The sequence below is a fragment of the Eublepharis macularius genome, chromosome 4 (genome assembly GCF_028583425.1).
Source record: "Eublepharis macularius isolate TG4126 chromosome 4, MPM_Emac_v1.0, whole genome shotgun sequence".
Classification (NCBI taxonomy): domain Eukaryota; kingdom Metazoa; phylum Chordata; class Lepidosauria; order Squamata; family Eublepharidae; genus Eublepharis; species Eublepharis macularius.
Window position 1 is genome coordinate 62621369 of NC_072793.1, and position 26326 is coordinate 62647694.

General features: G+C 43.4%; 1 protein-coding gene across 1 annotated transcript in view; it reads left to right on the forward strand.

Annotated features, from left to right (window-relative positions):
- Window positions 1–26326, forward strand: part of CPEB4 (cytoplasmic polyadenylation element binding protein 4) — a 94403-nt gene that overhangs the window by 13074 nt on the left and 55003 nt on the right. Inside the window, exon 4 of the mRNA XM_054975216.1 lies at window positions 17970–18051. Within this exon, the coding sequence (XP_054831191.1) occupies window positions 17970–18051 (82 nt within the window). The remainder of the gene's footprint in view (window positions 1–17969; window positions 18052–26326) is intronic.

The following is a 26326-nucleotide window of genomic DNA, read 5'->3' on the forward strand; positions in this document are numbered from 1 at the left end:
GGTGAACAAAGTCAGTGTCATTATCATATATATACCCAATAATTGAGACATAGCCACAAACTGTTGCATTCTATGTTATCTTAGCACCTGTATCTTAATTTTTGCTACCTGAGAGACAGGGAAAAAGTTGAAATTGGAGAACAGTTTTCATAGTGAACAAATAAAAGTGGCCAGAAACAGTCTCATATTGTCAACCGGACTATCGGTATATTTGGATATTGTTAAAACCTTTAACATTGAACACACTGAGTTCTTTAATAATTGTTGAACATTATAGCATATTAATTGCTGCTGAAATTATTTACATTTAAACAATTTTATTTTATTTATTTCAAATTTGTATTCCGCCCTCCCTGCAGGTGGGCTCAGGGTGGATACCAACATATTAAAAATACAATTAAAATACAATAAAAATGCATGTTCATTAAAAACAACATATTTAAAACAAGATGGTGGACAGCCTTCACGGGAAGGGTTTTATACAACCCTTTTTTTCCAGGCTGGTGGAGGCCCAGCCTCAGCCATATGCCTAGCGGAACAACTCTGCCTTGCAGGCCCAGCGAAAAGATAGTAAGTCCTGCCGGGCGCTGATTTCAGCAGACAGAGCATTCCACCAGGTGGAATGCTCTAGTCGAGGCTAGGCGGGCGTCCTTGGGGCCAGGGACCACCAACAGCTGTTTGTCCCCTGATCGGAGTGTCCTCTGGGGAATATATGGGGAGAGACGGTCCCGTAGGTACGCTGGTCCCAGTCCGCACAGGGCCTTACAGGTCAATACCAGAACCTTGAATCTGATCCGGTACTCCACTGGCAACCAATGCAGCTCGCGTAAGAATGGTGTTATATGCACCTTATTTGGCACTCTCATAATAACACGTGCTGCTGCATTTTGTACCAGCTGTAACCTCCAGGTCAGGCTCAAAGGCAGCCGTGCGTAGAGTGAGCATATCCTCAAAATATGTTGTATGTCTTCAGTGTACATAGGAATTATCTTTGCTGTAATTGATGCAAAAATGTTCATACTGCACATTTTGGGAGAGTAAAACTTTATCTTAAAAAGCATTTCACTCATTCCAAAAGAGAATTTTTCATAGGAGCCTTTTTTTTTTCAGTGCTCCGAACTTTTCCCTTTTTTTTTCCAGCAGAAAATTTGGGGGCAGAAATCCTTGAGGAGGGAAAAAATGAACCCAGCTGTATTGTGGGGATAATGATAACACTGACTTTGTTAACCACTCTGAGTGGGGCACTAGTCTGAGGCACTGTTGTTATTATTTTCCATTTCTCCCCCACCTCCATCCTTTACATATCTAAAATAGGTCTTCTAATCTAAATATTTTTGTGCTTATGTGGTGCTACTGATGAAAAGATTAGAATTTTCAGATTGCAACGGGCAAGAGTCTGTAATGGGCAACCATGCCTCCTTATTCTATTTTGATATAGGCACAAACAAAGCAATCTGTCTGCTTTTTGCTGCAACTGTTAATGTTTACAATTTTGAAAGCTAAGGTGTATTATTTTTGCCTTTGTTTCTAAAATGTTCAAGAGTGTCACAACATGTTTTCTATACATTGAATCTAAGAGGTATACATTCAGAAAAAGAATCCCTTCAGGTTCCTTAACTTTCGTCTCTTTTCTAATGAGACTTTGTGCAATTTAAAATATGGTTTAGCTGATTTGTCTGGGTTTTAATATAGCTATACTCAACATGAAAAATTAGGTTTTTACCAGATTGGTGTTGTGAGTGAAACACACTCGTGCAAATTTGAGCCAGAATGAGTTGTTCAATCCATGAGTTAAAATATCTTTATCCAGGTAAGCAATGGTTACATGTTTTGAAATTTATTTATCTTAAAATGGATTGTAGTGTAGTACAGAATACTAACCATAACACCTTGCTATCTAATAAAAAGCTGCTTGTTTGTTACTACCTTAGTAGAGCTATGATCATTTCATTTTATGAAATTATTTTGAAATAGAAAAGGTTTAATGAATTTCTCTAAGGCTTTTTGTGTTGTGACTAATATACAGAGCAGCAGGATGATACTGGCGTGTCTCTGAGAAGCAGCTGCCATTTCCTTATCTGTCAGCAGCGTTCTATTCTCTAATGGGAGAATGCATTTATTTAGTAATGCATCTTTATTGGCCAGGCTCTCATTAGCACAATTACTTGCTTGTTCTTTTGTAGACTTTCCAAATCAGTATCTTTTGAATCTTCTGTTAAAGCAAAGCTTCAGATATGCTGTAGCAAACTGCTGACTATCCAAGGACTTATACTGGTATAATCATCAGACTTTAGTTCACTCATATATTTTGCAACCAGTAAAATTCAGAATAAGTTCATACACTTCTTGAGATTTTGGGTGTGTGCATGATAGAATACAAAATGAATGTACAATCTGTCAACTATAAAGAAAACATCTTTTATTTCCAGGGGGGGGGGCTGTTTACATGTAATTTAAATGGAAGAGCACCCCAAAACACACATTCACCATACTTGGTATGGTTACACAAGTATAGCACAAGTACAAACAATATTGTGAAAAGTGCCCCTAAGACTTGAGATACTTGGTTTAATTTCCAGCCTGTGCAGTTGTTCCTGGGCTGCATAGTTCCTTGTCTATAAAAAGAAATTAAACTATACCTTCAGGAACGGTCAACTGGTACCTCGTGGTACTATACTACTTTAGATTGAGTGTATGAAGCTACATTATATTGGATTGTTCTGCTTGTTTGTACTATAACTGGCAGCAGTTCTCTGTGACCTTGGCCGGGAGTTTCTCCCAATCTAAAGTAGCTGCCTTGAGCCAAGAGGAACGGCTATATTTTAATAACTAAAATAAATAATCTAAAAAGGGCTTATTGAACAAAGTATTTATTCCACCTATGATCCAAACATGGCTCAGCCCCTCCCCCCAAGAGTCTGTTTAGTATATTAACAGTGTGCAATAGAAAGTCAAAATGTGACTTGCTCATCTGTCCCCCCCCATTTTTGTTTTTGTGCAAAAAAAGCCACCCCAAGATTATTCCTGGTCCCTCCATTTTGTGCAAAAAAGCGACCCAAGGTTATTCCTGGTCCCTCTATTTTATGAGTATAGTTTTTAAAAGACATAGGGCAGTGCAATCTTCTACAGAGTAACTCTTCATAGGATTGGACATTTCCCCAAATGGAAACGTTTGTTGCATTTTGGACCTTTGTTCTTATGGCCTTCAGTGAACATTTTAAATAATAGGTTGCTTCTGTCCAAAGTACAAATTGATTTCTGTATTATTCATTTATTTAGGAAACATCTATGCCATGACTCCAGAGAACCAGCTCCAGGAAATTTACAAAGAAAAATATCATAAAAACATAACATAAAAATAATTATGTTAACAAACTATTAAAAACCCAGCCAGAGCAAAAATAGTTTTGGGGGCATGAGTTGGGTTTGTGGCTCTATGATAGAACTTCTGCTTTGTATTTAGAAGGTCCAAAAGTTCAAACCGCGGCATCTCCAGTTGAAAGGGCTGGGGTAGTAGGAGATGTGAAAGACCTTGACCTGAGAGCCTGGAGTGCAATTGCCAGTCTGAGTAGACAGTACTGATCTTCATAGACCAATGGTTCCACTTGATATAAGACAGCATTATATTAATAAAATATTTCATAACTTACAGGTCTCATAAAACTGTTCAGGCTAAAACAGTATTGTAAAAGCAAATTTAAAATATCAATCCCTTCTTAATTAAAGGCTTGGGTAAAAATAAATATCTTGTCCTGGTGTCTAAATTAGAGTAAGGTAGGCACTAGATGAGCCTTAAGGGGAAGGGTATTCCATAGGCAAGGTTTCTCCATTTGCTGAGAACTTCTGGTGCTCTAACTAAAACAATGTAAGGGTTACTTATTGTATTTTCCTTAGATTGCCTTTGTATATCATCTCCTGCCTTGGAAAGGGCTGGTTTGCTGTATAGTGCTGTTTGTCCTGTCACAATTAGTAAAATATTTTTCTGCCATTTGGAGAGAATGGTGAAACCTCCTTCAGGACAAGATAATAATATTGGTATTTATGTAGCTTTTTAAAAATTACTTAAAGCAACTCTCTAAGATAGGCCAGCATGTTTAATGCCCCCACTCCCTGTTATGACTCTGAAGCTGACAGATAAGGTGCTGTCAATGAGTTTAAGACATAGCTTGTGACTTTAACTAAAGAATTTCAAACTTTGACAAAAAGTTTAAGTTCGTGAGAAAGGAAAAGACTGCAAGAGGCTAAGAACCCTCAGGGTTGTTGTTGTTTTTTGCCATTTATTTAATTTAAGAAAGGCTTTAGATTTGCAGGAAATGTACTAATACTAAAACCAAAGAACAAACTTGAAAACTGTTAGTTTAAACCACTTCAAAGATTTCATTTTTTATCACTGGTATTTAAGCACCTTCTTGCTATGGAAGCACATGTAGAAGAACGGTTAATAATGATACTACTAGCCGCCACTGCTGTGTTCAGTCATGCAAATATTCTCTTAAGTCGTGATCTTCAGCACGCAAGTCAGAGAGTACCAGCTGGTGGCATCATCATGAACCTCCCATTTTTGCTGCTTGAAAATGTGCATGAATAGAAAGCAAGAGTATAACACTTGTTTCTGTTAATGTGCATGCCAATGAGAACCACAGGACAGTTAAGTGAGATTACTCTGCAGTGGAGAGGATTCCTCCATGACTCTGACCCTTGACTTGTTCCTCACTATAGTGGTTCTCTTAGATTGTGCTCCCTTTCCATGACTCTCTTGCAGTGCTGCCTCTGCTGGCTTATTGTTATAACACTAGTAATAACCCAACTCTGGCCTCTTTCTTTATGTTACATGATTGTGATGTCACATGGCTTCCTGTCATGTGCTTGCAGCTCAGCAGATCAATGCTGCTGCCTGCGAGTTTAAAGGTGGGTCTTGGGTCTGGAAAAGTTGAAAATCATTGCATTGTTATAGAATAGTCCCATTGTTTGAAACTAGCAATAATGGTTAAATGTTTAGGCAAGTTGTTATTCAGAATGGACATCAGAGGGCTTATTCCAGTACCCTGTATGTAGGAGGTGGTGGCCAAAGACTTCTGATGCAACTGAAGTTCATTGTAGTAATCAGGGCTTTTTTTTTCCTGGTAAAAGAGGTGATGGAACTCAGTGGTGTAGTGTGGGTTGCCAGCACCTGGGGAAACTCCTGGCAGGAGGTGGCACCCTGGTACCACATGCGTGCACAAAGTAGATGATGTCACTTCCAGGAAGTGATGTTATTGGGCAGGGTGCGGCTGCCCCCTTGGCAACGCTTCCATGCTTCAGGCCCACTCGTTTCCCCACTCCTTACCTGGCAGCCCTCCAGCACAGCCGCCCGCACCACCACTGCCACTTGGCATGCTCCTCAGCCAGCAGCCACTGCAGGAGGGCCACCTCGGTGCCCAGTAAGCGGCAGCCTCCCATGGACCAGTGCAGGCTTTCATAGGGTTGCTGGCTTCCAGGTGGTGGCTGGAGATCTTCTGGAATTATAACTGATCTCCAGACCAAAGAGATTAGTTCCCCTGGAGAAAATGGCTGCTTTGGAGTGTGGACTCCATGGCATTATACCCTGCTGTGGTCCCTCCCTTCCCCAAATCCTGTCCTCTCCATGCTCCACCCCTCAAATCCCAGGAATTTCCCATCTTGGAGCTGGCAACCTTTACTCTATGGCATGATACCTTGCTGAAGTTCCTCTCCTCCCCAAACCCCACCCTCTCCAGGCTCCCCCACCCCAACATCTCCAGGAATTTCCAGCTGGCGACCTTAACTCTATGGCATGATACCTTGCTGAAAACCCTCTCCTCCCCAAATCCCACCCTCTCCAGGCTCCTCCCCACATCTCCAGGAATTTCTCATCCTGGAGCTGGCAACCTTAACTCTATGACATTATACCTTGCTGAAGTCCCACTCCTCCTCGGACCCCACCCTTGCCCACAGGACGAGCGAGCGGGATAGAAGGCAGGCAAGCCACAGCCGGAGCAACGCCTCCAAGTGAGACCTGTGGGGAGCGCAGGAAACAAGGAAGGGATGGGTGGATTCACCATCTGACTGGCCAGGGACAGTGTCTAAAATGTCAGTTGCGCTCTGGCCCGAGCAAGCCGATAAGCTTGGGTTCATCTTCGTTCTTCTGTGCCTCCACACATGGGGACTGCGCAGGCGCAGGCCAGCCGCCGGAGAATTTTCTAGAGCTTCCATGGCTCCGAAGGGGCCGTTTGTCGCGCGCCTCAGCGACCGTTTTCCCGCCCAAACGGTCACGTGATCCTCCAGCGACCAACGCCCCCTTCCCTCAGTTCTCTTCTTGCCGCCGCTTGGAGAGAACGTGAGCTTCGTTGCTCTGTGCTTTGTGCTTTTTTCTGACTTCTGATTGATCTTTGGCTTTTGACTTTGGACTTCGGACCTCGACTACTCTTCGGCTTACTGATTTGGACTTTGACTGGACTCGGTAAATACGACCCGGATTGTTTGACCTCTCTCTAGCGTGCCCCTGAAGATGGCCTCAAAGGCTCTCTTTAAGCATTGCCTCCAATGCCACACGAAAATGGCCAAGACCGATGGCCATGAACTGTGCCTCTTTTGTTTGGGGGAGACACACAATGTGTCGGCCTGTAGGATTTGCCAGGGCTTCACCAGCAAGGCCCGGCAGGAGCGCAAGGCACGACTGAACTCCTCCCTGTGGCAGAAGGTCATGTCCGGAGGCGCCCCGTTACCTTCCCCCAAGGCCGGCCCTAGCCCCTCTGCCGAACGGCAATCAAGAGCTGGCTCAGTGGCCTCCGCGAGGTCGGGGTCGAAACCGCGTCCCCCGAGTGCCTCGGCGTCGAGAGCGGCCTCTCCAGCGCAGGGACCGGTGCGGCCGCCCCGTAGCGCATCTTCCACCAGGTCGGATCCGAGACCGACGTCGGAACCGAGGATCCGGGTACCGAGTCCCCGATCGGAACCGACGACCGGGTCGATTCCGATGAAGTCTAAGAGGTCGAAGCCGAGGTCCCCTTCGAAGGCGAGGAGCGCGTTGGTTCCGAGGTCTTCTTCGGAACCAGCGAAGAAGAAGAAGAAGACCAAGCATCATCGGTCGCCGCATCCCGCTCCCCAGGAGGAGGTCATCGTGCTTCCTCACACGCCTTCCCCTCATCTGGGTTCCCCCGAACCAGAGGACCTCGCCATGCCGGTGCCGGATCCGATGGCCTTCGAGACGGTGCCCGCAGAGTTCTCGTCGGGGCCGGAGCCGAGCCCGCGCCGTCGGAGCCGACCATCGCCTGCTCTTTGGTCGCCGAGGCTGGAACCGAGCCCGTCTCCTCGTCGGAGCCGTCCTTCCCCTGCCCGTCCATCTCCACCAGCTGCCGGTCGTGAGCGACGTCGGTCTGGGGACAGTGTCCGATCGGCCCGGTCCACTGCGTCCCAACATCGACAGGCCTCCTACCTCCCCTCGCCATACCGTTGTCAGTGGGAAGGGGCACCTGCCGGCTTCTCCATGTCGGAACCGGGGCCATCGACGTCGAGGCCGGCGTGGGCTCCCCCTCCACTCCAGGTTCCGGAATCCCAGCTCGGTTCCGATGAGGAGGATGTGGAGAGCTTTGGCGGCTACCAGTCGGAGTCCTGGTCCGAACCGTCGCCGGCTGAGGAGCTAGTGCCATCTGCGGACTCGCCATTCGAGGACCTCCGCATCTACGCCGACCAGATGGCAAGGATGGCCAAGGCTCTCGAGATGGACATCTCTTCAGCAGCCCCGAAGACCAAGGACAAGCTCCTCAAGCGTATCTATGGGGATAATCCGGCGTCCGTTGGCTTCCCCATGCTCGAGGGTATTGAGGAGATTGTGGAGAAGGTGTGGCAGGTGCCCTGTGATCAGCCTCCAACATCCAAGCGCATCGAGCAGCTTTACAAGATCAAGCAGGGTACCTGGCCGGCACTGGTGAAGCACCCTCCACCTTCCTCCTTGGTCACGGAGGAATTCAACCCCCGACGGTCGGGTCACTCCTCGGTGCCTGCCGATAAAGAGGGCAAGAAGCTGGATGCCATGGGCAGGCGCCAGTACATCGTCGCTTCGCTGGGTCTGAGGATCGCCAACTACCAGACCATCATGGCAGGGTACCAATTGTACCTCTGGGAGAAGTTGGCATCCTACACTCGAGACCTCCCACCTGAGCAGAAGGCTGTCGTCTCCCTGTTGCAGACAGAGGCTGTCCGGCTGTCTAAACAGCAAATGAATGCTGGGAGTCACGCTGCCGACACTGCTGCTCGGGGAATGGCTTCGGCGGTGGTCCTCAGGCGCCACTCCTGGTTGCGGTCTACGGCCCTGTCCCAGGAGGTGCGTTCCAGGGTGGAGAGCATGCCCTTTGAAGGGGACTCGCTGTTCTCCAAATCGACCGACGAGACCCTGAAAAAGAAAAAAGAGGACAGGCAGACGGCGCGGTCCTTGGGTCTGGCTCCAGCGGACAAGCCCTCCTCCAGGCCACGGTACGCTCCCCGGTCCGGCCCTTACCACTACCAGGGCAGATACCAACAGCAGCGACCGGGCTACCAACAGTATCCTGCCTACCAGCAGCGGCCTTACCCTCCCGCACAACAGCAGAGGAGGTGTCGGCCCTTCAAGCCTCGTCCGGCACAGCAACCGGCCCAGCAGAAAGATCAGCAGGGCGCTGGGAGGCAGTACTGACGGGTCACGCCAGCCGTATCCCCGAACTTTTCGGACAGACTGAGTCCACTCCTCTCTGAGTGGGAGTCAATAACATCTGACTCATGGGTCTTAACTATTGTTGAACTGGGATACGGGCTGGAGTTTGTTGAGCTGCCTAGATGCAGTTCACCCCTGACAGCTGTCAATAACACTATGGCCGAGCTGGATGCGGAGATCGTGTCGCTCTTGGCCAAGGGTGCTGTGGAAGAATTGCCCTATGAGGACTCTGTAAAGGGTTTCTTCTCTAGGTTCTTCCTGGTCCCTAAGAAGGATGGGGGCTTACGTCCCATTTTAGATCTGAGGGGCCTTAATGCCTTCCTCAAGGTGACCAAATTCAAAATGGTTACGTTGGCGGCTGTGATCGCCTTGCTGAAACAGGGGGATTGGTTTGCGGTTCTTGACTTAAAAGACGCATACTTTCACGTGGGCATACGGAAGGAGCACAGGAAGTACCTGAGCTTTGTTTACCGGCAAAGGGTTTTCCGGTATAAGGTGCTCCCCTTTGGCCTGTCCACTGCCCCACGAGTGTTCACTAAATGTGTGGCCCCTGTGGTTTCCTTCCTACGGGAAGAAGGCTGTACCATCTTTCCGTACCTCGATGACTGGCTCATCGTGGCTGAATCGGAGTCTAGGCTGGTGCAGGACATTGGCTTGGTACTTAGCACTTGCCAACGCCTGGGGCTCCTGGTGAACTTGGAGAAATCCAAGCTGGTGCCCAACTGCAAGGTGTCCTACATTGGTGCACTTTTAGACTCTGTGGAGGGTAAGGCCCTGCTCCCCTTGGAGAGGGCTCGGTCCCTAAGGGGTCTAGTGTCCATGTTTAAAAGGAACCGGTTCCAGTCTGTGCGCACTATCCAGTGCTTACTAGGGCATATGGCAGCGGCCACCTCTGTGGTGCCTTTCGCTAGGCTGCGTATGCGCCCTCTCCAGAACTGGTTTGTGCGGAGGTACGATGCTCTACTGCACCCTCCGTCCCTCAAATTCTCTATCCCGAGGGTCATCCTCTCCTCCTTGGACTGGTGGCTGTCTGATGACAACTTGTTTAGAGGGACCCCTTTTGGGTATCAACACCATGACATCACGGTTACCACTGATGCCTCTCTGTTGGGATGGGGGGCTTACTGTGGTGATGTGTCTGTGCAAGATGTCTGGTCTGAGAGGGAAAAGACCCTCCATATCAATGTGCTTGAACTAAGGGCCATTCGTTTCGCACTTGTGTCTCTTACAGCACTGCTGAGCAATCGTCAGGTCTTGGTGCAGACGGACAACACGACTGCCATGTACTACGTGAATCAGCAGGGGGGCACAGTGTCCATGGCCCTGTGCCGGGAAGCCACACTCACTTGGCAGTGGGCTATCAAGAACGGCATGTCGCTCCGTGCTATACACGTGGCTGGGTCAGACAATGCCCGGGCAGATGCCCTCAGCAGGGCCCCTTTACTAGACCACGAGTGGGAACTGAACGGAGAGTGCGTTGGGCCGATCTTCCAGATGTGGGGTCATCCAGTGATAGACGTGTTCGCCACTGCGGCGACCACCAAGGCCCACATGTTCTGTTCCAGGGCAGGGAGCGACCCCCTCTCTATTGGGGATGCCTTCCAGTTTACGTGGACGCAGGGCTTGCACTACATGTTTCCTCCGTTCCCCTTGATTCCCAGGGTCCTGTGCAAGATAGAGGAGGACGGGACGGACTGCATCCTAGTGGCCCCCTTCTGGCCACGGCAGGTTTGGTTCCCGAAGCTCCTGCGGATGTCCCAACGGACATATGTCAGTCTGCCCCCTCGGCAAGACCTTCTCCTGAATGGGAGCCTAGTCCACCACGATCCCAGGAAGCTGCACCTAACGGCTTGGCGGATCGTTCCTCCCCGATAGGCTTTACTGACGAGGTACAGAGGGTCCTCCTGAATGCTCGTCGGCCATCCACTAGGCGCGCTTATGCGGCCAAGTGGCGCAGGTTTGAGCTCTGGGCACTTGCCAGAGGAGTGGTGCCCGAAAGCAGTCCCTTGGGGGTTGTGTTCGAGTATTTGTGCCACTTGCGTGGCCTGGGCTTGAAGGTGTCCTCCCTCAAGGTACACTTGGCAGCGATATCAGCTGCTCACGCCCGAGTTGAGGGTGCTACGGTGTTTTCTCACCCACAATCCCGCCGGTTCCTTAAGGGCATGTACAATCTTTACCCACCTGTGTCGGCGCCAGTGCCTCAGTGGTCGCTGTCCTTGGTGCTCTCACGTCTCATGTTGCCTCCATTTGAACCTATGGCTACATGCCCCTTGGATATGCTATCCTACAAGGTAGCATTCTTGGTGGCCGTCACATCGGCCAGGAGGGTCAGTGAGCTGTCTGCACTGCGGTCTGACCCTCCCTTTCTTGTGTTTCATCCCAACAAGGTGGTCCTGCGTCCCTGCCTCGGGTTCCTGCCCAAGGTGGTGTCCGCCTTCCACCTCTCGCAGGATATCTCACTGCCTGCGTTCTTTCCTCAACCTTCCTCTAAGGGGGAAAAGGCCCTCCATTCCCTAGACTTGAAGAGGGCCCTAGCCTATTACCTGGATAGGACGAAGGAATTCCGCTCAAGTCCTCACCTGTTTGTATGTTTTGGGGCCAAGGACAGGGGTAACAGGGCTTCCTCACAGACCCTGTCTAGGTGGATTGTGACGGCCATTAGCAAGGCCTATTCCCTGGCAGGGGTGGCTTGCCCGCTTCATGTCAGAGCCCACTCCACGCGGTCCCAAGCATCCTCTTCGGCACTCCTCAGGGGGGTGCCCCTGGTTAACATTTGTAAAGCAGCCACATGGTCCTCTGCAGACACCTTTGTCAGGCATTACGCCGTTGATGTCAATGCGGAGCAGGATGTATCTGTGGCCAAGGCTGTCTTACACTCCCTTTTTTCCTGAGGGAGTTTTGGAATGACTTTCTTGGCGTACCTGCTGGGTACCCTTGAGTGAAAGTGTATATATGTACCTGGGGGTGTGTATATATGTAAATATTGAGTATTTATGTGTCCTTACACAGTATTTTTACATAGATGTATATATGCATATCTATTTATTGTTGTTCTTGTTTGCTTAATAAAATTGTGTTGGACTTCACCCCCGCCTTCCTTATTGTGTGAAGCTTGGTACACTCCCATGTGTGGAGGCACAGAAGAACGAAGATGAAAACAGGGTTAACATACCTGTAACTTATGTTCATCGAGTTCTTCTGTGCTGACACACAACCCTCCCTCCTACCCCGCTGTGAACTCCAATGCACGATTTTGTGATGGCTGTAACGGAAATTGGTGTTTTTAAGGTGTTATGGCTGAAGTGTGTTGGTCAAGTGGCGGCAAGGGAGAACTGAGGGAAGGGGCCGTTGGTCGCTGGAGGATCACGTGACCGTTTGGGCGGGAAAACGGTCGCTGAGGCGCGCGACAAACGGCCCCTTCGGAGCCATGGAAGCTCTAGAAAATTCTCCGGCGGCTGGCCTGCGCCTGCGCAGTCCCCATGTGTGTCAGCACAGAAGAACTCGATGAACATAAGTTACAGGTATGTTAACCCTGTTTTGTCTGGGCCAGGGCTGGAGTGGAGGAGCACTGGGAAAGGGAAGCACCAGCACCTGGTCACCGCGCCTGGGACAGGAAATCTTCTGCACCGACTGGCCATACCTGCTGCTTTACCACCCGGCGTGCCGGAGGCAGAAGGGAGGCTCCCTTCTGCTTCCGTCTGGGAGGAAGCACTCAAGGAAGTGCCAGTAGAGGCAGCCCCTCCCCGGCAACCTGGGGCACGGTGCCCGCTCCTGTTTTGCTGCTGCTCAGGCTCAGCGTGCCGTGAAAAAGTTGGGTGCCTTGGGGCTGCACTCGGGGAGGAAAAGGATCAGAGGGTGGGGCACCAGACACGTGATTACTTTTTCGAGAAAAAAATTATTTAATGAGAAGTTTCTGAATTCAAAAACTTGGAGGATTGGGAATTAATGGAATCCTTGAGATTAATGGGGAATTGCCTATAATGGAATTGTAAAGGTAGAGCAAAGGTAAAATCTTAAACAGATTTTATTGGTAATATTAGTGCATTCTGAACTGTGGGGTCAGGACAGGGAGCAATGTAATAAAAAGCAATATGAACTATAAATTGAAAACCAAATATGTTAGTAAAACAAATTGAAATGTCTTCAAATATCATGTTGCAGTTTATTTTACATCTTTCCTCTGAAAAATGTTGTATTGGGATTAAGTAGATGTTTGAACTGTAAATAGAGAATGGTTGTGAACATTTATACCAAAGTACATTCCAATACTTGAGCTTTCAAGGTTAAAATTGCATTATGATATATTTTTACAACTTTTATTCCCCAAAACTGGTATTTGAAGTTTTAGAGTTGTATAGCATCATTATTGTATACTAGCACAAACCCCGTTGTGTGAAAAAATACAGCGGGCTCTAGAAAACTGTTGTTGGTAATTTTTTTATTTTTCATGTTTTCATATTTGTATTCTGCTTTTCTTTCCCTCAACAGCCTCCTACTCTGACCTGGGGGCCGCTGCAAAGCATCCACTTGCTGCTGCAAGAGGGCCTGATGAATTGATGGCTTGAGCACTCCTCCCAGCAGCAAGTGGGCAGTTCACAGCAGCCCCCAGGCCAGAGTGGGAGGATGCTGAGGGGAGGCGCAGGGAGGAGTGCTCAGGCCATCGATTCTGCGGTCCCCCTCCCAGTGACAAGGGGGCTCTTTACAGTGGCCTTGAGGTCAGAGTCATTGGCAATGTGCCTGCACGAGGCTAAAAAGTGAGTCGTTACAAATATGGCTTGCCTTTTATATAGTAGGAGGTTAAACAGGGCTAGATTAAGATGTGATGAGGCTAGGGTTGCCAGTCCCCTGCTGGGATTTTTAAATTTTTAAATGTATTTTATAATTTCAAAGTGCTAAAGTGTCAACGTGCAATTTCTAATAATACACATAAATATCAATATCCTCCCATAAATATCGAATAAATATCGAGGTTTCTTCTTTGATATTGGTTGTTTCTGACTCAGAGGAGCCCTCTTGTCTACTCTAAGTCCCCTGCTGGGGGCAGGGGATCCCCTGCTCTCACCCCCACCCCTGCTTACCTGGCTGGTGGGAGAGGCATGGGCCTCAGGGCGCGCTCCCAGATGGCTGCATGGCACACTCCCATGGGCCGAAATGGGCCTGAAATGGTGAGGATCAGGCCTGAATTGGCCAGGATTGGGCCGCTGCTGTGCGGGGCCCGAAATGGCCAGGATTAGGCCATGCGGCAGTGGCCCGATCCAGGCAGATTTGGGCCGAATCGGGGCCCCTGCTAAGCGCAGGAGTGCTCCTGTGGGTGGCCGCGGCCTGTGTGATGATGTCACTTCCTGGAAGTTTGCAATATAGGGAGTGCACAGGAAAAATTAATTCAATTATTGTGGAGCACCCAGATGCCTTTGCTTAATCTTGGTGCATGGATGGAATGTCCAAGAATATTTTAATGTCTATTTCTAATTGGAATAGACAGAGGTGATATAAGCAAATGAGATTTCACCTAAAATTTTATGTAATGTTTAGATTTAAGAGATTAGAACACAGTGCTAGAAATACTGTAATCAATTGGAATAGAGGATAAGGAAACCAGTGAGGAAACTGGAAAGTTAAAGATTAGTTTTTGCCTGAATAGTAGGTGAAAACCGATTCCTGTTATTGCCCAAGAATGTAATCCTAACCATAGTAAGTAAATCATATATCACTGATATCCATAGAATTTTCTGCAGTGTAAACACATGCAGGATCATATTGCACATTTGCTTCTCTTCCTCATACATAAGCCACGCTGGGAACTGCGTTCATTATTTCTGTCATTATTTCTGTGCCACTCCAAGCTTGGAACGTCCTCAGCCATGAGCTTGCAGGAGTGGTAGGGTATAATCTTGTATCTGTAGTCCCTAGTATACAGCAGCATATACCTAAAATATTGTCCTGTAGTACCTTCTTTTACATTTTGTTTTACTAATAATCAGGCATGTTTGTACTTAATCTTGGAAAATTACGAGTTGACATCAAAGGTAAGGAGGCAAGACTTGCGAAGCAGAAAGGCTCATTGCTAATCCTGTCTCTTGAGTGAGTTCTTAATACTTTTATTTAGATGAGTTTGTTTTAGATGAGTTTTTAGGATTATTATCTGGGACTAATGTTACTATTCATTTAAACAAAGTCATTTAATGCATCTTAGAGATATGTTCATTGTATGCAGGTGGGAATCAATGTGAGGGGTAAGTGAACATGATCGGGGTTTTATTCCTCGCCTAGAATTCTTTTGCAAAAAAAAAAGTATTTGTATAACGGTATAAATATTTGTAACATTAAAAGAATGATACTACTGTGATAAATTTATCTGAGCTGTGTTTCAATAATAAAACGTAAAATATATTTTAACTTGGATAACCAGGAAAGGTAGATTTGAAAAACTGAGTGTTTGCTTTCTTGGTCAAGAAAGTATCAACGAATGTACTAAAAGATAGCCTTGACAATTACAAAGGAGAAATACTTGGAAAGTGCTATAGGTGGACTGAGATAATGAAGTGGTAATGTATACTGCAAGTAATCTTGTCTTGGTTAAATATTTATGTAAATTCCAGTGTGGGTCTAGCTGCACCAAATAGTATTTCAAAGGGTGCAACATATTATCTAGAACACTAAGCAATCTGGAATACTATTATTTGCAGTAAATAGAATTCCAAGACATGCATTTTTTATTGTGCAATATCTGAAATTACTGATTGCTGCTAGTACCAAGCAAACAGTGTCCTGTACTACTGCACTGCTATGTTAAATGTTTAGTTACCAGTTCCAGTAAATCAATGAGTTCTTTAAACTCTGAATTTTGGAGGACAGCTTTGAGCTTATTGCTCTAGGATTAGTTGGCAAAATTATTTCTTTAACTTTTTCAATGCCAATGATCTATGCTATCAGAAAGTGCAAATAAAAATCTACTTTGTTAGTGAAGTAGAAAAAAAGATTAGTTGACAAGAAAAAAGATCCCTTTTATTTTGATTGCTTTTTGTTGTACGATTATGCTGCTATTTTTAGTCTGTGACTTTTACAATGTGTGTGTTATATGCTGTCAAGTCACTTCTGACTTATGGCAATCCTATCAGTTAATGATCTCCAAAACTTTCTATCATTAATAGACTTGTTCAGATCTGGCAAACTGGAGGCTGTGGCTTTCTTAATTGAGTCAAGCCATCTCATGTTGGGTCTTCTTTTCCTGCTGCCTTCAACCTTTCCTAGCATTATTGTTTTTTCCAGTGAGTCTCATCTTCTCATGATGTGACCAAAGTGTGATAGTTTCATCATTTCTAGGAAGACTTCAGGTTTAATTTGATCCAGAACCTACTTACTTGTCTTTTATAATAACACTGTTATAACTTGTAGTGTTATACATTGGTTTTCAACTTTGCTTTTTGCTGGTCTTGTCTGTTAGATTTTATTTTTATTGATTTTTAGGTATATGAATGTTGTTGACAGACTAAATAAAAGGAATATAGTAGTAAATTAAAAGATATGATCCTCACCAAACTTACCGCTGTGTACTTTACTACTTTTAATTACTACATGTTTACTGAGCACTTTAAAGACCAACTAGATTTACAGAACATACACTTTCGAGAGTCAGAGCTCCCCTCGTCAGATATGAGACAAAGGGAGCTCTGACTCTCAAAAATTCATACCCTGAGAATCTAGTTAGTCTTTAAGGTGTTGCTGGACCTTAAAGACTACATGTTCCCTATATTTAAAATTGTATTTGAGTATCAGCCTTTCTAAATGTGCTTGTACTGAAGTTTAAAGTTACCATTCTCAATACCTCAGGACTTGGAGAGTCATGCTGAGTTCACTTGATAAGCAGGGCTTCAGAACCAACATGTTAGTATTGTGATTCAGCTTTTCAGGCAAGACTGGCTACAGCTCCTCAGTTCCTTACTTTTGCTCCATTCTGTCTTTTAAAAAAGATACTCCAAAAAGAATTTACAACAGGAATGTACTCTGGGTAGTTCATAGCAATAAATAATAAGTTAGTAATCATTAATAAATACATCTATACTAATTTTATTTATAAAATCAGCAATAAACCTATTCATGTTGGAAATGGAAAACTAAAATGTCTTGTAGAATAAAAAATGTTTTCATTTCATGTCTAAAACCAAATGTTGTATCCCAGCTAGTCTCTCTAGGAGGAATTTGATGACTATAGCATCAGGATTTAATTTATTTATTTATGTCATTTATGGTCCACCTTTCTCACTGAGACTCAAGGTGAATTACACAATGTGAGAGTAGTACAGTCAGTATCAAGGACAATTTATCAAGGGTAAATAAAAACAAGTTTACAAAGACATAACATTAGCAAGAATCCAATACAGAGTTGAAGAAATGCTCAAACAGAACATAAGCAGTTCTAAGGGTTGACATAGGAACACATATTTAAAGCAACAGATAGTACGTAAGGCAACATAGTAGCGAAGTCTATGGGTGAAGTCAGCCGGAGGGGTCAACAAGGAGCAGTGGTGTCAATAGTTTCAAGGAGCTTTGTGTTCCATACTCCTACAGTACCTACCATGGAGCATGTGTCAGGAATTCTCAAATACCCTAAGGCATTTTGGAATCTAGAAGGGTCCATGAGCCTTTGTGGGCAAATCATTTTAAAAGGACCCCCTATTTTGTGGAGTGTTGGGGCCATATTCACTTTTGCCTTCAGCAGATGATGGTCTAATCACGGTTCAGGCCGAATCTCTTAACGTTGAAACAAGACTTTCTCTCAAAGGCTCAGTGCAAAATATTAAGTCCAAGGTGTGGTCTCTTTAATGTGAACGGCCAGCCTGTCACTATTTGAGAGAGGCCTAGGTTTGCCAGGGAAGCTATAAATTCCTGAGCCAGGCCTGACTTAGGACAGTCAACAGGAAAAGCCCTATCATGTATACTTTTAAATGTAATTCTTCATGGAATGGAGGCGGGGTAGGAACAGCGTGTCTTGAATAGACCTCTGCTTGTATACTCACATGAGAGAGTTCTCTACAGCACTTGACACATTGTAAGGGTTACCTGCCATGTGACAATGGCAGATAGCTGGTCTGGTTTGACCTTAATGGTAAACTAAATTGTAATGCAATGAATTTAATGCTATATTTGAATTATTATCTAGCATATACAAGCACATCTGAAAGTGTGTGTATATGTGTGGTTTCTTATTTGAAATCTAACTCAGTGGAAGACTTTTGCTTAGCTATTATCATTATTTCTCTAAACTAGCATTTGTGTTTATCTACAGGACCGCACAAGAACTTTTGACATGCATTCACTGGAGAACTCACTAATTGATATAATGAGAGCTGAAAATGACTCACTGAAAGGTAAACTTAAATTACTATCATCTTGTAGTAAATAGTTAAGATGACATAATTGTGCAGAATATGGTATATGACTACTTTTAGAATACTTAAGGCAGCTACTTCTCCTTACTAGATACTAGTTGGTTATTTATTTTATTTTACTTATTTTAATTGAGTCCACCTTTTTCATCTGCCTTAAAAAGAAACTGTGGTGTTTGTATATATCAAATGTATTCCTTAGTGTAGGAAGTTCAAAATATAGGTCAGGTTTGTCAGTGCTTGTGGCTTAAGTGGAAGTCTTTTCTAATGAGATGTAAAATGTACCCAGCCAGCTGACAATTTCCCCTTAATAATTACTGAATTCATATACTCTTCTCAATTCTTTTTTATTATAAGTAGCAAGGGTTGTTAGAATATTGGATGTTTTGTTGTAGTGTTGAGGCGGGACACTGTTTTTTACAGCTATGTAGCTACTGCTTGTCTTATAAACTGGAGAAACAAATGGGTCAAGCCTATATCTACTACAGCAGTGATTACCTTTGGATAAAAATTCTTATCTCTGTTGTCATGAGCCATTGTGGTTTCTTTGTAAATCTAGCGTATCATGAGGTACACTATTACATGAAATATTGTCATAAAATGAAATGCCTGTAGCTCAAATAAATAATGGATATGTGAAACCTGCTGGTTCTATACTCCAGTTGATTTGCTTTGGTGTGTCTGAACATTATGAGAACATAGTTCTCATGTGCCAATAAACCTACTCCAAGATGCATATGTGTCCATGTGTGCCTGTGTTGGCAGATGAGATCTGACAGCCACAACTTCTCTATAGTTTGGTGGAAGAGGTGCCTTTTAGAACATGGTATCTACATTTCCCATAATGCTGAGTAATCCAGTTATATTTGAAATTCAGAATAAATTGAGTCTTAAATAGGAGAATTACAGCCCCCAGTTCCACTCATGTTTTGGCTTGGATCCCATAGTAATTTCCTGCTAATGGAAGGCATTTCCATTCATGAATGTAGAGGACGAATAAATGTCTTGTGTCTAACAAAGCAAAGAATGTTATTGCTACTTTTATCAACTAATTTGACATCTTTGAGGGATTTATGAAGCTACATAATTTTTCTGTTCTGAAAATGGCTTGAATCAAAACATACCAGAAACAGCATGTTATCCAATTCATTTGTTTTGTATGGGTCAGTGCTTAAGCAATAATCTTAAGTTACAAGTCTTGGGGTTTCATGTGTCTGACATTTTATTTATTCACTTTGTCCAGAGGCTTTTGTTCTAGTTTGCCACTGACCTTGGGGTGACTAGAACAGATTTATAGCCTTGCTTGAAAGTAAATTTTTTCTATTGCTAATGTTGCTGCTAGTAGTGGAATTAACTCATACTTTAATAGTGCTTCTTGTCTAGAAGAATCCCAAAATGCTTGACAGACTGGTTGGCCAGAGTTTTTCCAACCCACTTCAGGAGTGAAAAACAGCAGCTATTAATGTCATCAAATCCACACAGAGATTTAGGGTAGGGAATAAATTTTCTGGGAAAACTTGTGCAGATTAATCCTCAGTAGCAGATATTTTCCCTCAGACCAAAGTAAGTCAACCCAGACTAAGCAAGTTTCTGATGCCAAAATCCAGCTTTAAGACATATAAAGTAGAGCAGTAACATATGAGTATGTTACTTCATATTCAAGAACAACAATCTCTGATCTCCTTTCATTCTTAAGGCACATGCTGAAATCAAGCATGTAATTTACCTTCTCTGTAGGGTGCTCTTTACACAGCATCATACAATTTTTGTTATAATTAGTGTTTGATGCAGGCCCCCACTTCACTCCGTCACTGTGAGGCAGATTTTCCCGCCAAAATTCAGTATGCCTGCTTTGGCTGAGCAGCCCCCAAGTAGCATGTTAATCTTTGTGGTTTAAAAGTCTGTTTGTCCCACCCTGACAGTCAGATATAATTTTGTCTTTTTAGCCAAGCCTAGGAACTTGATGGGGAGAAGCAGGAGCCCTCTTCCTTCTCATTGGAAATGGCACTGGAAATTGTGTAACATTAAAAAAGAAATCACTTTATTTAACAGGCAGAGATTGAATAAAAGTAGTCAGGGAATGAAAGAACTGAGATAAAATTTTGTTGGTAGTACAGAATACACTTTGAGATACAGGCAAAATAGTTTTCTTGAAGCTTAGTTTCTTATGTTCTTGGTTCTTAACAGTGAGAGGTGTTTTACTTAATACTTTAGTTACAGCAATAATGTTTCTTCACAGAGTTTCCTATAACAGCTCAAGTTTCCTGGAGTTAGTTTAAAAACTGTTTTCCCTTCACAACATACCTGGGGGCCTCCTCAGAGCCAGAGCACCTTTAGAAACTGGGGAGGAATTAATCTTCTCCTAAGATGATATAATTCTTACTGTTTTGACTTGAAAGGGCGTTTCAACCTACTACCCAATCATTTTTGGCAAAACGCACTCCCAGTTCTATGGTGTCTGTATCAAGTGGGCTTCAACTTATGCTGACACTTATATTAAGAATTCTTAAATAGAATTCTTCTTTAGGACAGTGATGTTACAGTTAAGGCAAAAGATTTCTCTTCCCTCATTCCAGAAGGGAACTGGTCTGACCTTCCCAGTTGGACTCACTCACAAACTCTTCCCAAATCTTGTCAGAAAACTACTATCAGCCTGAAGGCTGGCATTAACTGACCAATCAGAGAGGAGCAGCAGCCTGTCCCTCAATCTCTCTATTCCAAGCAAGAGTTAACTCTTTCCCTCCCAGCTCTTTGATTGCTGCACTTAGGAAACCTGCTTTCAATTGCAGTCCATCACAGCATCTTACCATGGCCAGAACAGTAGCTGAATGCCTTCATTGTTTAGTTTGAGATGGATCACTGGTGCTTGTATGAGAACTTTTCTGAAGTATCTGGAATTTTAGCCTCCTATGTAGTGCTGTGACTAATGTGGCTTGAATCCAGAGATGTGGAAGTGGGAACATAAACAGACTTAGCACGGTTCTGTTTGTGCAAGATCTTGTGCAGTACCTAGTTCTTTCCTCCCTATGTGTTTATAGTGCCTAGAATTTAATGTATAAGATCTTGTGCTGGTATCAGTTTTACTTAGCACAAGTGGCTACTGGAATATTGTGTTTCTGCTTGCACAAGAGTTCTAGTGCAAATGGAAATTTTGTATTCAAGAAGCTTTTCTTACATTTGAGTTTAATTCCATGGCTTCCATTTAGCTGCAAAAATGTTCAGCATACAGTGAATGAGGCAATAGTCCAAAGTGATATTCCTTCATGGAAAATATTTATTTATTTACATTTACTTACTAACTTTATAGCCTGACTTTCTCACTGAGACTCAAGGTGTTTATACCGTGTAAGTCAATATGATCAATGGCTTAGACATTCATTAAACAATACAATAGGGTATGGATTGCAGAAATTTGAAAAAAAAACCATGCAGAAATCTGATAGAGCTGAAACAATGCTAAAACAAAATATAAGCAATTTAACATGACTTACTAAATGATGCAGGAAGTACCCAGTAGGAGCATACTTAGAGCAACAGACGGTACACAGTAGTATAGTCTACAGTCCTTATCCTTTACTAAAGTTTCCCTCTGAACCTTTTCTTTACATTCCCTTTAGGATAGAGGACAGAGGAATATTTGATATCATTTAGTTATTGTTTGTATTTAGTATGTGAATATTTTTCTCTTCTTAAAAAGGCAATATATGTTGGAATAAATAGAAAATATATGATTGATGCATACTAATTTTTGCTTGACTTGGAAGGTTAATAAAGTGTGCATGTGATTAATTAAAATTTCTTGAATGGAGGTACATGTTGGGGTATAGAAATTTTTCCTTTATTTGTTAATCAGCTGTTACTTGTGGTCATCAGTAGTTACTGCTTCTCCTTTAAGTATTCTGGCATGCAAGAGCTTGAGAAAAAAGCAGAATCTTCTCTCATTTCAACTCAGAAGTGATTCCTGTTGCTTACTGTGTCTAACTCACAATGCAAATAAGAACTCCCATGAGGGATCATCTGTGTGCTGCCAGGCACTGTGCTCACCAGAAAGCCAAGGGCACTTTCCTCTGGATGAATGGATTTGTAGATGATTGGCCACATCAATCAGATCTGTTTGGCCTTGGAAATATTCCATGTACTTTCTGTGGGTGCTTCATTCCAATAACAGCCAGAGAAAACTGACATGGTTTCCTTTCATAAACAAGCAATGTAGGTTAATTGTTGTCCCAGTAGATTTAATCTAAATTAGAATTGCTTTCAAGGTCCTTAAGAAGATGGGTTGCATGCATGGGCTAAGCATTTTAAAATGAAACACACATTACTCTTCATATGTATTATTGTTATTTAGCCAGGGCAGGTTTTAAAGCATCTATTTGTTCTGGTTCTTTGCCTTAAAAAAAAAAAAGACTATCTTGAGAATGTATGATGAAACAATAATACTCTTACTCTGCAGTCTTTGTGTAATAATTTTAAAAAGTAAAGACTATTGGGCAAATTGGATTACAAATAGTCTTTCCCCTTCACATGGGGTTTAAGTTCCCTAAAAATAACCAGGCATACGGCTTAATTGCTTGAGAGTTTTAAAAAATGGACCACATTGTAACCTTAGAAAATTTTCTGTATCATGTGAAAAGTAATTGGCACATTGAAATCCTGGCCGTGTGTTGCATTTATCATCACATCCAATATAGCCATGTGCAGGTCTGGTTCTGACTGTTGAGAATTCTGAAACTCCCCTGACACCGCCAGAAGAAGCTGGAGTGGATCACCGTGGCAAACATGAAAAGGTGAAAGGCAGCCAAAGGCTCCTGCGGAATTCGTCTTTGTTTTCCCACAGACCATTTCATCTTACTCTTACTTGTGCTCCACTTGCACTCAACTCGATCACATAGTGATCACATAGTGGTCGAGTGGAGTGCAAGTGAACAGGGATCACATCGGGATCGAGTGGAGTGCAAGTGAACAGGGAGGAATACATGTGAGTCTGTTCACTTGCCATTCAAGTGTAATTTGTCATTTCTAGCTTGGCCTACTGTCTCTGTGGGAGCTTGAGAATTCTCAGCAGAATTCTTTAGCTTGCATGTGGATCTTTTGATATGATGACTTTACTTACTGAGGAATTTTGGGACATAAGTGTCAATTTATTAGTTTACATTTTTAATCCACCACTTTTTTCAAAAAGAAAGCTATAAAATCTTTAGTTTTTGCCAAGCTACATATTTGGTTGGGAATCTGTGCTTAGCTCAAAAAAAAAAAAGTTGCTCCTAGAGGGAGGAACATGGGACCACAGAGCTGTCAAATGAGAGGCTTAAATCTTCCTGTTCATGCCACTTCCTAATCAAAACTGGCCCTTCTAGATTGGTTTTAGCCTTTGCAGGGAAGGCGGCAGATAAAGAAAGGGCACTTGTCTTTTTTCTCTACCAAGCATTTATCTCGTGTTAAGTTTTCCTCCTTTCCTATGGCCTTCAACTTTTCTAGCACTATTGTCTTTTCCGATGAGTCTTTTCATGATGTGTCCAAACTACAATAGCTTCAGTTTTATTATTTTAGCTTCTAGGGAGAATTCAGGCTTGATTTGATCTTATTTGTCTTTTTGGTAGCCCATGGTATCAAAAAAAACTACTTCAACACCATATTTCAGATTAATCAATTTTCTTTCTATCAGCTCTCTTGTCATTGTCCAACTTACACATACTGTGTATGTATGGGGAATGTATGGATTACGTGGATCTTGGTTCCCACCCAGCGACATTTCCTTACACTTAAGGATCTTTTCTAGTTCCTTCATGGCTGCCCTTCCAAGTCTCATAGTGAAATCCTAAGAATTACTCCAGCATAAGCCCAGTGACTTCAATGAATTTATACTGGAGTAACTCTTCTTAGAATTTTACTGTCGGTCTCCTAATTTCTTGGTTGGAATCTCTCTTTTGGTTAATGATTGAACCAAGGAATCTTTAACAATATCAATTTCTTCATTGTCATCTTTTAAAGTTGTCTAATTCCTCAGGAGTCATTAACTGAGAAATTTGGGAAAAGGTCAGGAGAAATTGATATGTGAGATGAAGGAAGGAATTTAAGCTATGGCACCTTTTCTCAATGTCTTACTCACGGTCAGAAGTACAGTGTCTGACTGAGTCCATGAGTTTTCATGACTGAGAAATTGTTCTGTTGGTATACTTATTTTTAATCTTTGGAGTAAGTGATCATATAAAAACTGTAGCAGAATAGTCATTATCCTGGGTATGCAGAAGAAGGTGGAGGTGAGAATTTCTGCTGTGTAGGGTGGCAATTTATGAAGAGCGGTGAGAACAATTTTCTTCCTTACATTGTCATGGGATGAGCTCTGTTTCGTTCCAGTTCCCTGTTCCAGGACTGATACCATGATAACGCCAAAATACCATGGGCATCTTGATCTGTGTACCTGGGGTCTGATATGTGTATAGTTGGGGTTTTGTTCCAAGATAGTTTATAGCAACAATTTCACATATCATTGGTCACATAGGCAAGTATTGTTCCTTGTTTTTCATGCACTGTATTCTATTTTACTAAATATTTATTTATATATTTATCAGATTTATAATCTACTATACCAGGGAACTCAGAGACAGAACAGCTTATGGGTGTGTGTGCAATTTCTCTTAGTTAAACAATTGTGCATTAACCGATTGCAAATAATAATAGAACTTATTCTTCATGAATTCTTCATGTTTGCCCATCATAAACAGCAGTCATTTTCAGCTGATATTTATATCCAGAGAAGTATGTCTGAAGGCTTTCTTTGAAGGCTTGTGTTTACTTTGAGATATTTGGCTGTCATGCTTGACCATGGAGACTTGCTTTCCTTCTTGGCCATAGTTATTTGAAATGGTAGTTTGAATATTACTAGGTTACTTGCTGAGCCAGATCGAATGCTTTCTTGTTTCTCTAGAATAAAATAGACTGTCTGTTAACTCTGATATGGGCATTGACTTCCTAAAAGTGGTTCATTTATTTATGTTATTTATAGTCTGCCTTTCTCACTGGGCCACTCACACACTTCCAGCCTGACCTGTCTCACAGGGTTGTTGCAATGATAAAATGGAGTAGAGGAGAAGGATGTAAGCCTCTTTGGATTCCCATTGGAAAGAAAGGCAGGTATAAATGAAGTAAATAAATGAATAATAAATAAATGGTAGTAGCTTGAGCCCTTGGCTCAATCAATGTTGTGTAATATTACCTGGAATCAACCAGAGCAAAATCCTGCATTGTTTTACTTCTTATTGGTATATTCCATTGTGCTGATGACATCTAATAAACAGAATGGCAAATATTTTAATATTCATAAGCATAATTTAAATATTGCAATTCCTGCTTAGTGTCAGACTGTGGCTAGATAAGGCTCTTCCTACAGGTTCCCCTTCAAAAGCAAACAAGAGTCCATTGTTTGAATAAGGAAACTTTACTGCAGAAAAGGTCCATTATAGTCCACTGTCCTGAATAGGAGACTCAGGATGGTACACGATCATTGTTACCAATGAAGGGCAAAGCATGAGGTACAGAGTAACAGTTTCCCACTGAACCAGCCTCCCCCCACAGTTCTCAAAACAATATCTTCCAGTCTTGGGAAGTTGCTCTCTCTCAAGGCCAATGCTTGGTGGAACGGCGTTAGACAAAACAATCTCCTCTGGTGAGAGATCTGCCTGGGAAGTGGTGCACCTGTGGGAAAGCACTTAAACACTAGAAGCATTAGAAAATGGAGTCAGTACAGTTTACATATACACTGGACCTGACATTCTGCCCCCCTTAAAATAGATCCCCCCCTGGCTTATATGGGTAACGAGTATGAAAAGCTTTGGTTAATCTAGGAGCATGAACATGTGCAGAGTTCACCCACTCATCATAACCAGAATCAAAGTCCTTCCACCTAATGAGGTAAAACAGCTGTTTACGTTTGAGTTTTGAGTCCAGAATTTGTTGCACCTCATAGTGTATTTGGTCGTCTATCAGAGTAGGGATGGGTGGAGCTTTGACATGCCAGTTGTCGTCTGTTGGAGCTTTCTTTAAGAGGCTGACATGGAATGTATCATGAACATGGCGCAAATTCTTGGGCAAAGTTACGGCAACAGTCACTTTATTGATTACCTTGCGCACAGGAAAAGGCCCTAGGAACTTTAACGCTAGTTTGCGGCTGGTCTGGGCTAGTTTTAGATTCTTGGTGGAAATATAGACATGATCTCCAGGTTGTAATTCCCAACCGGCCGCACGATGGCGATCTGCG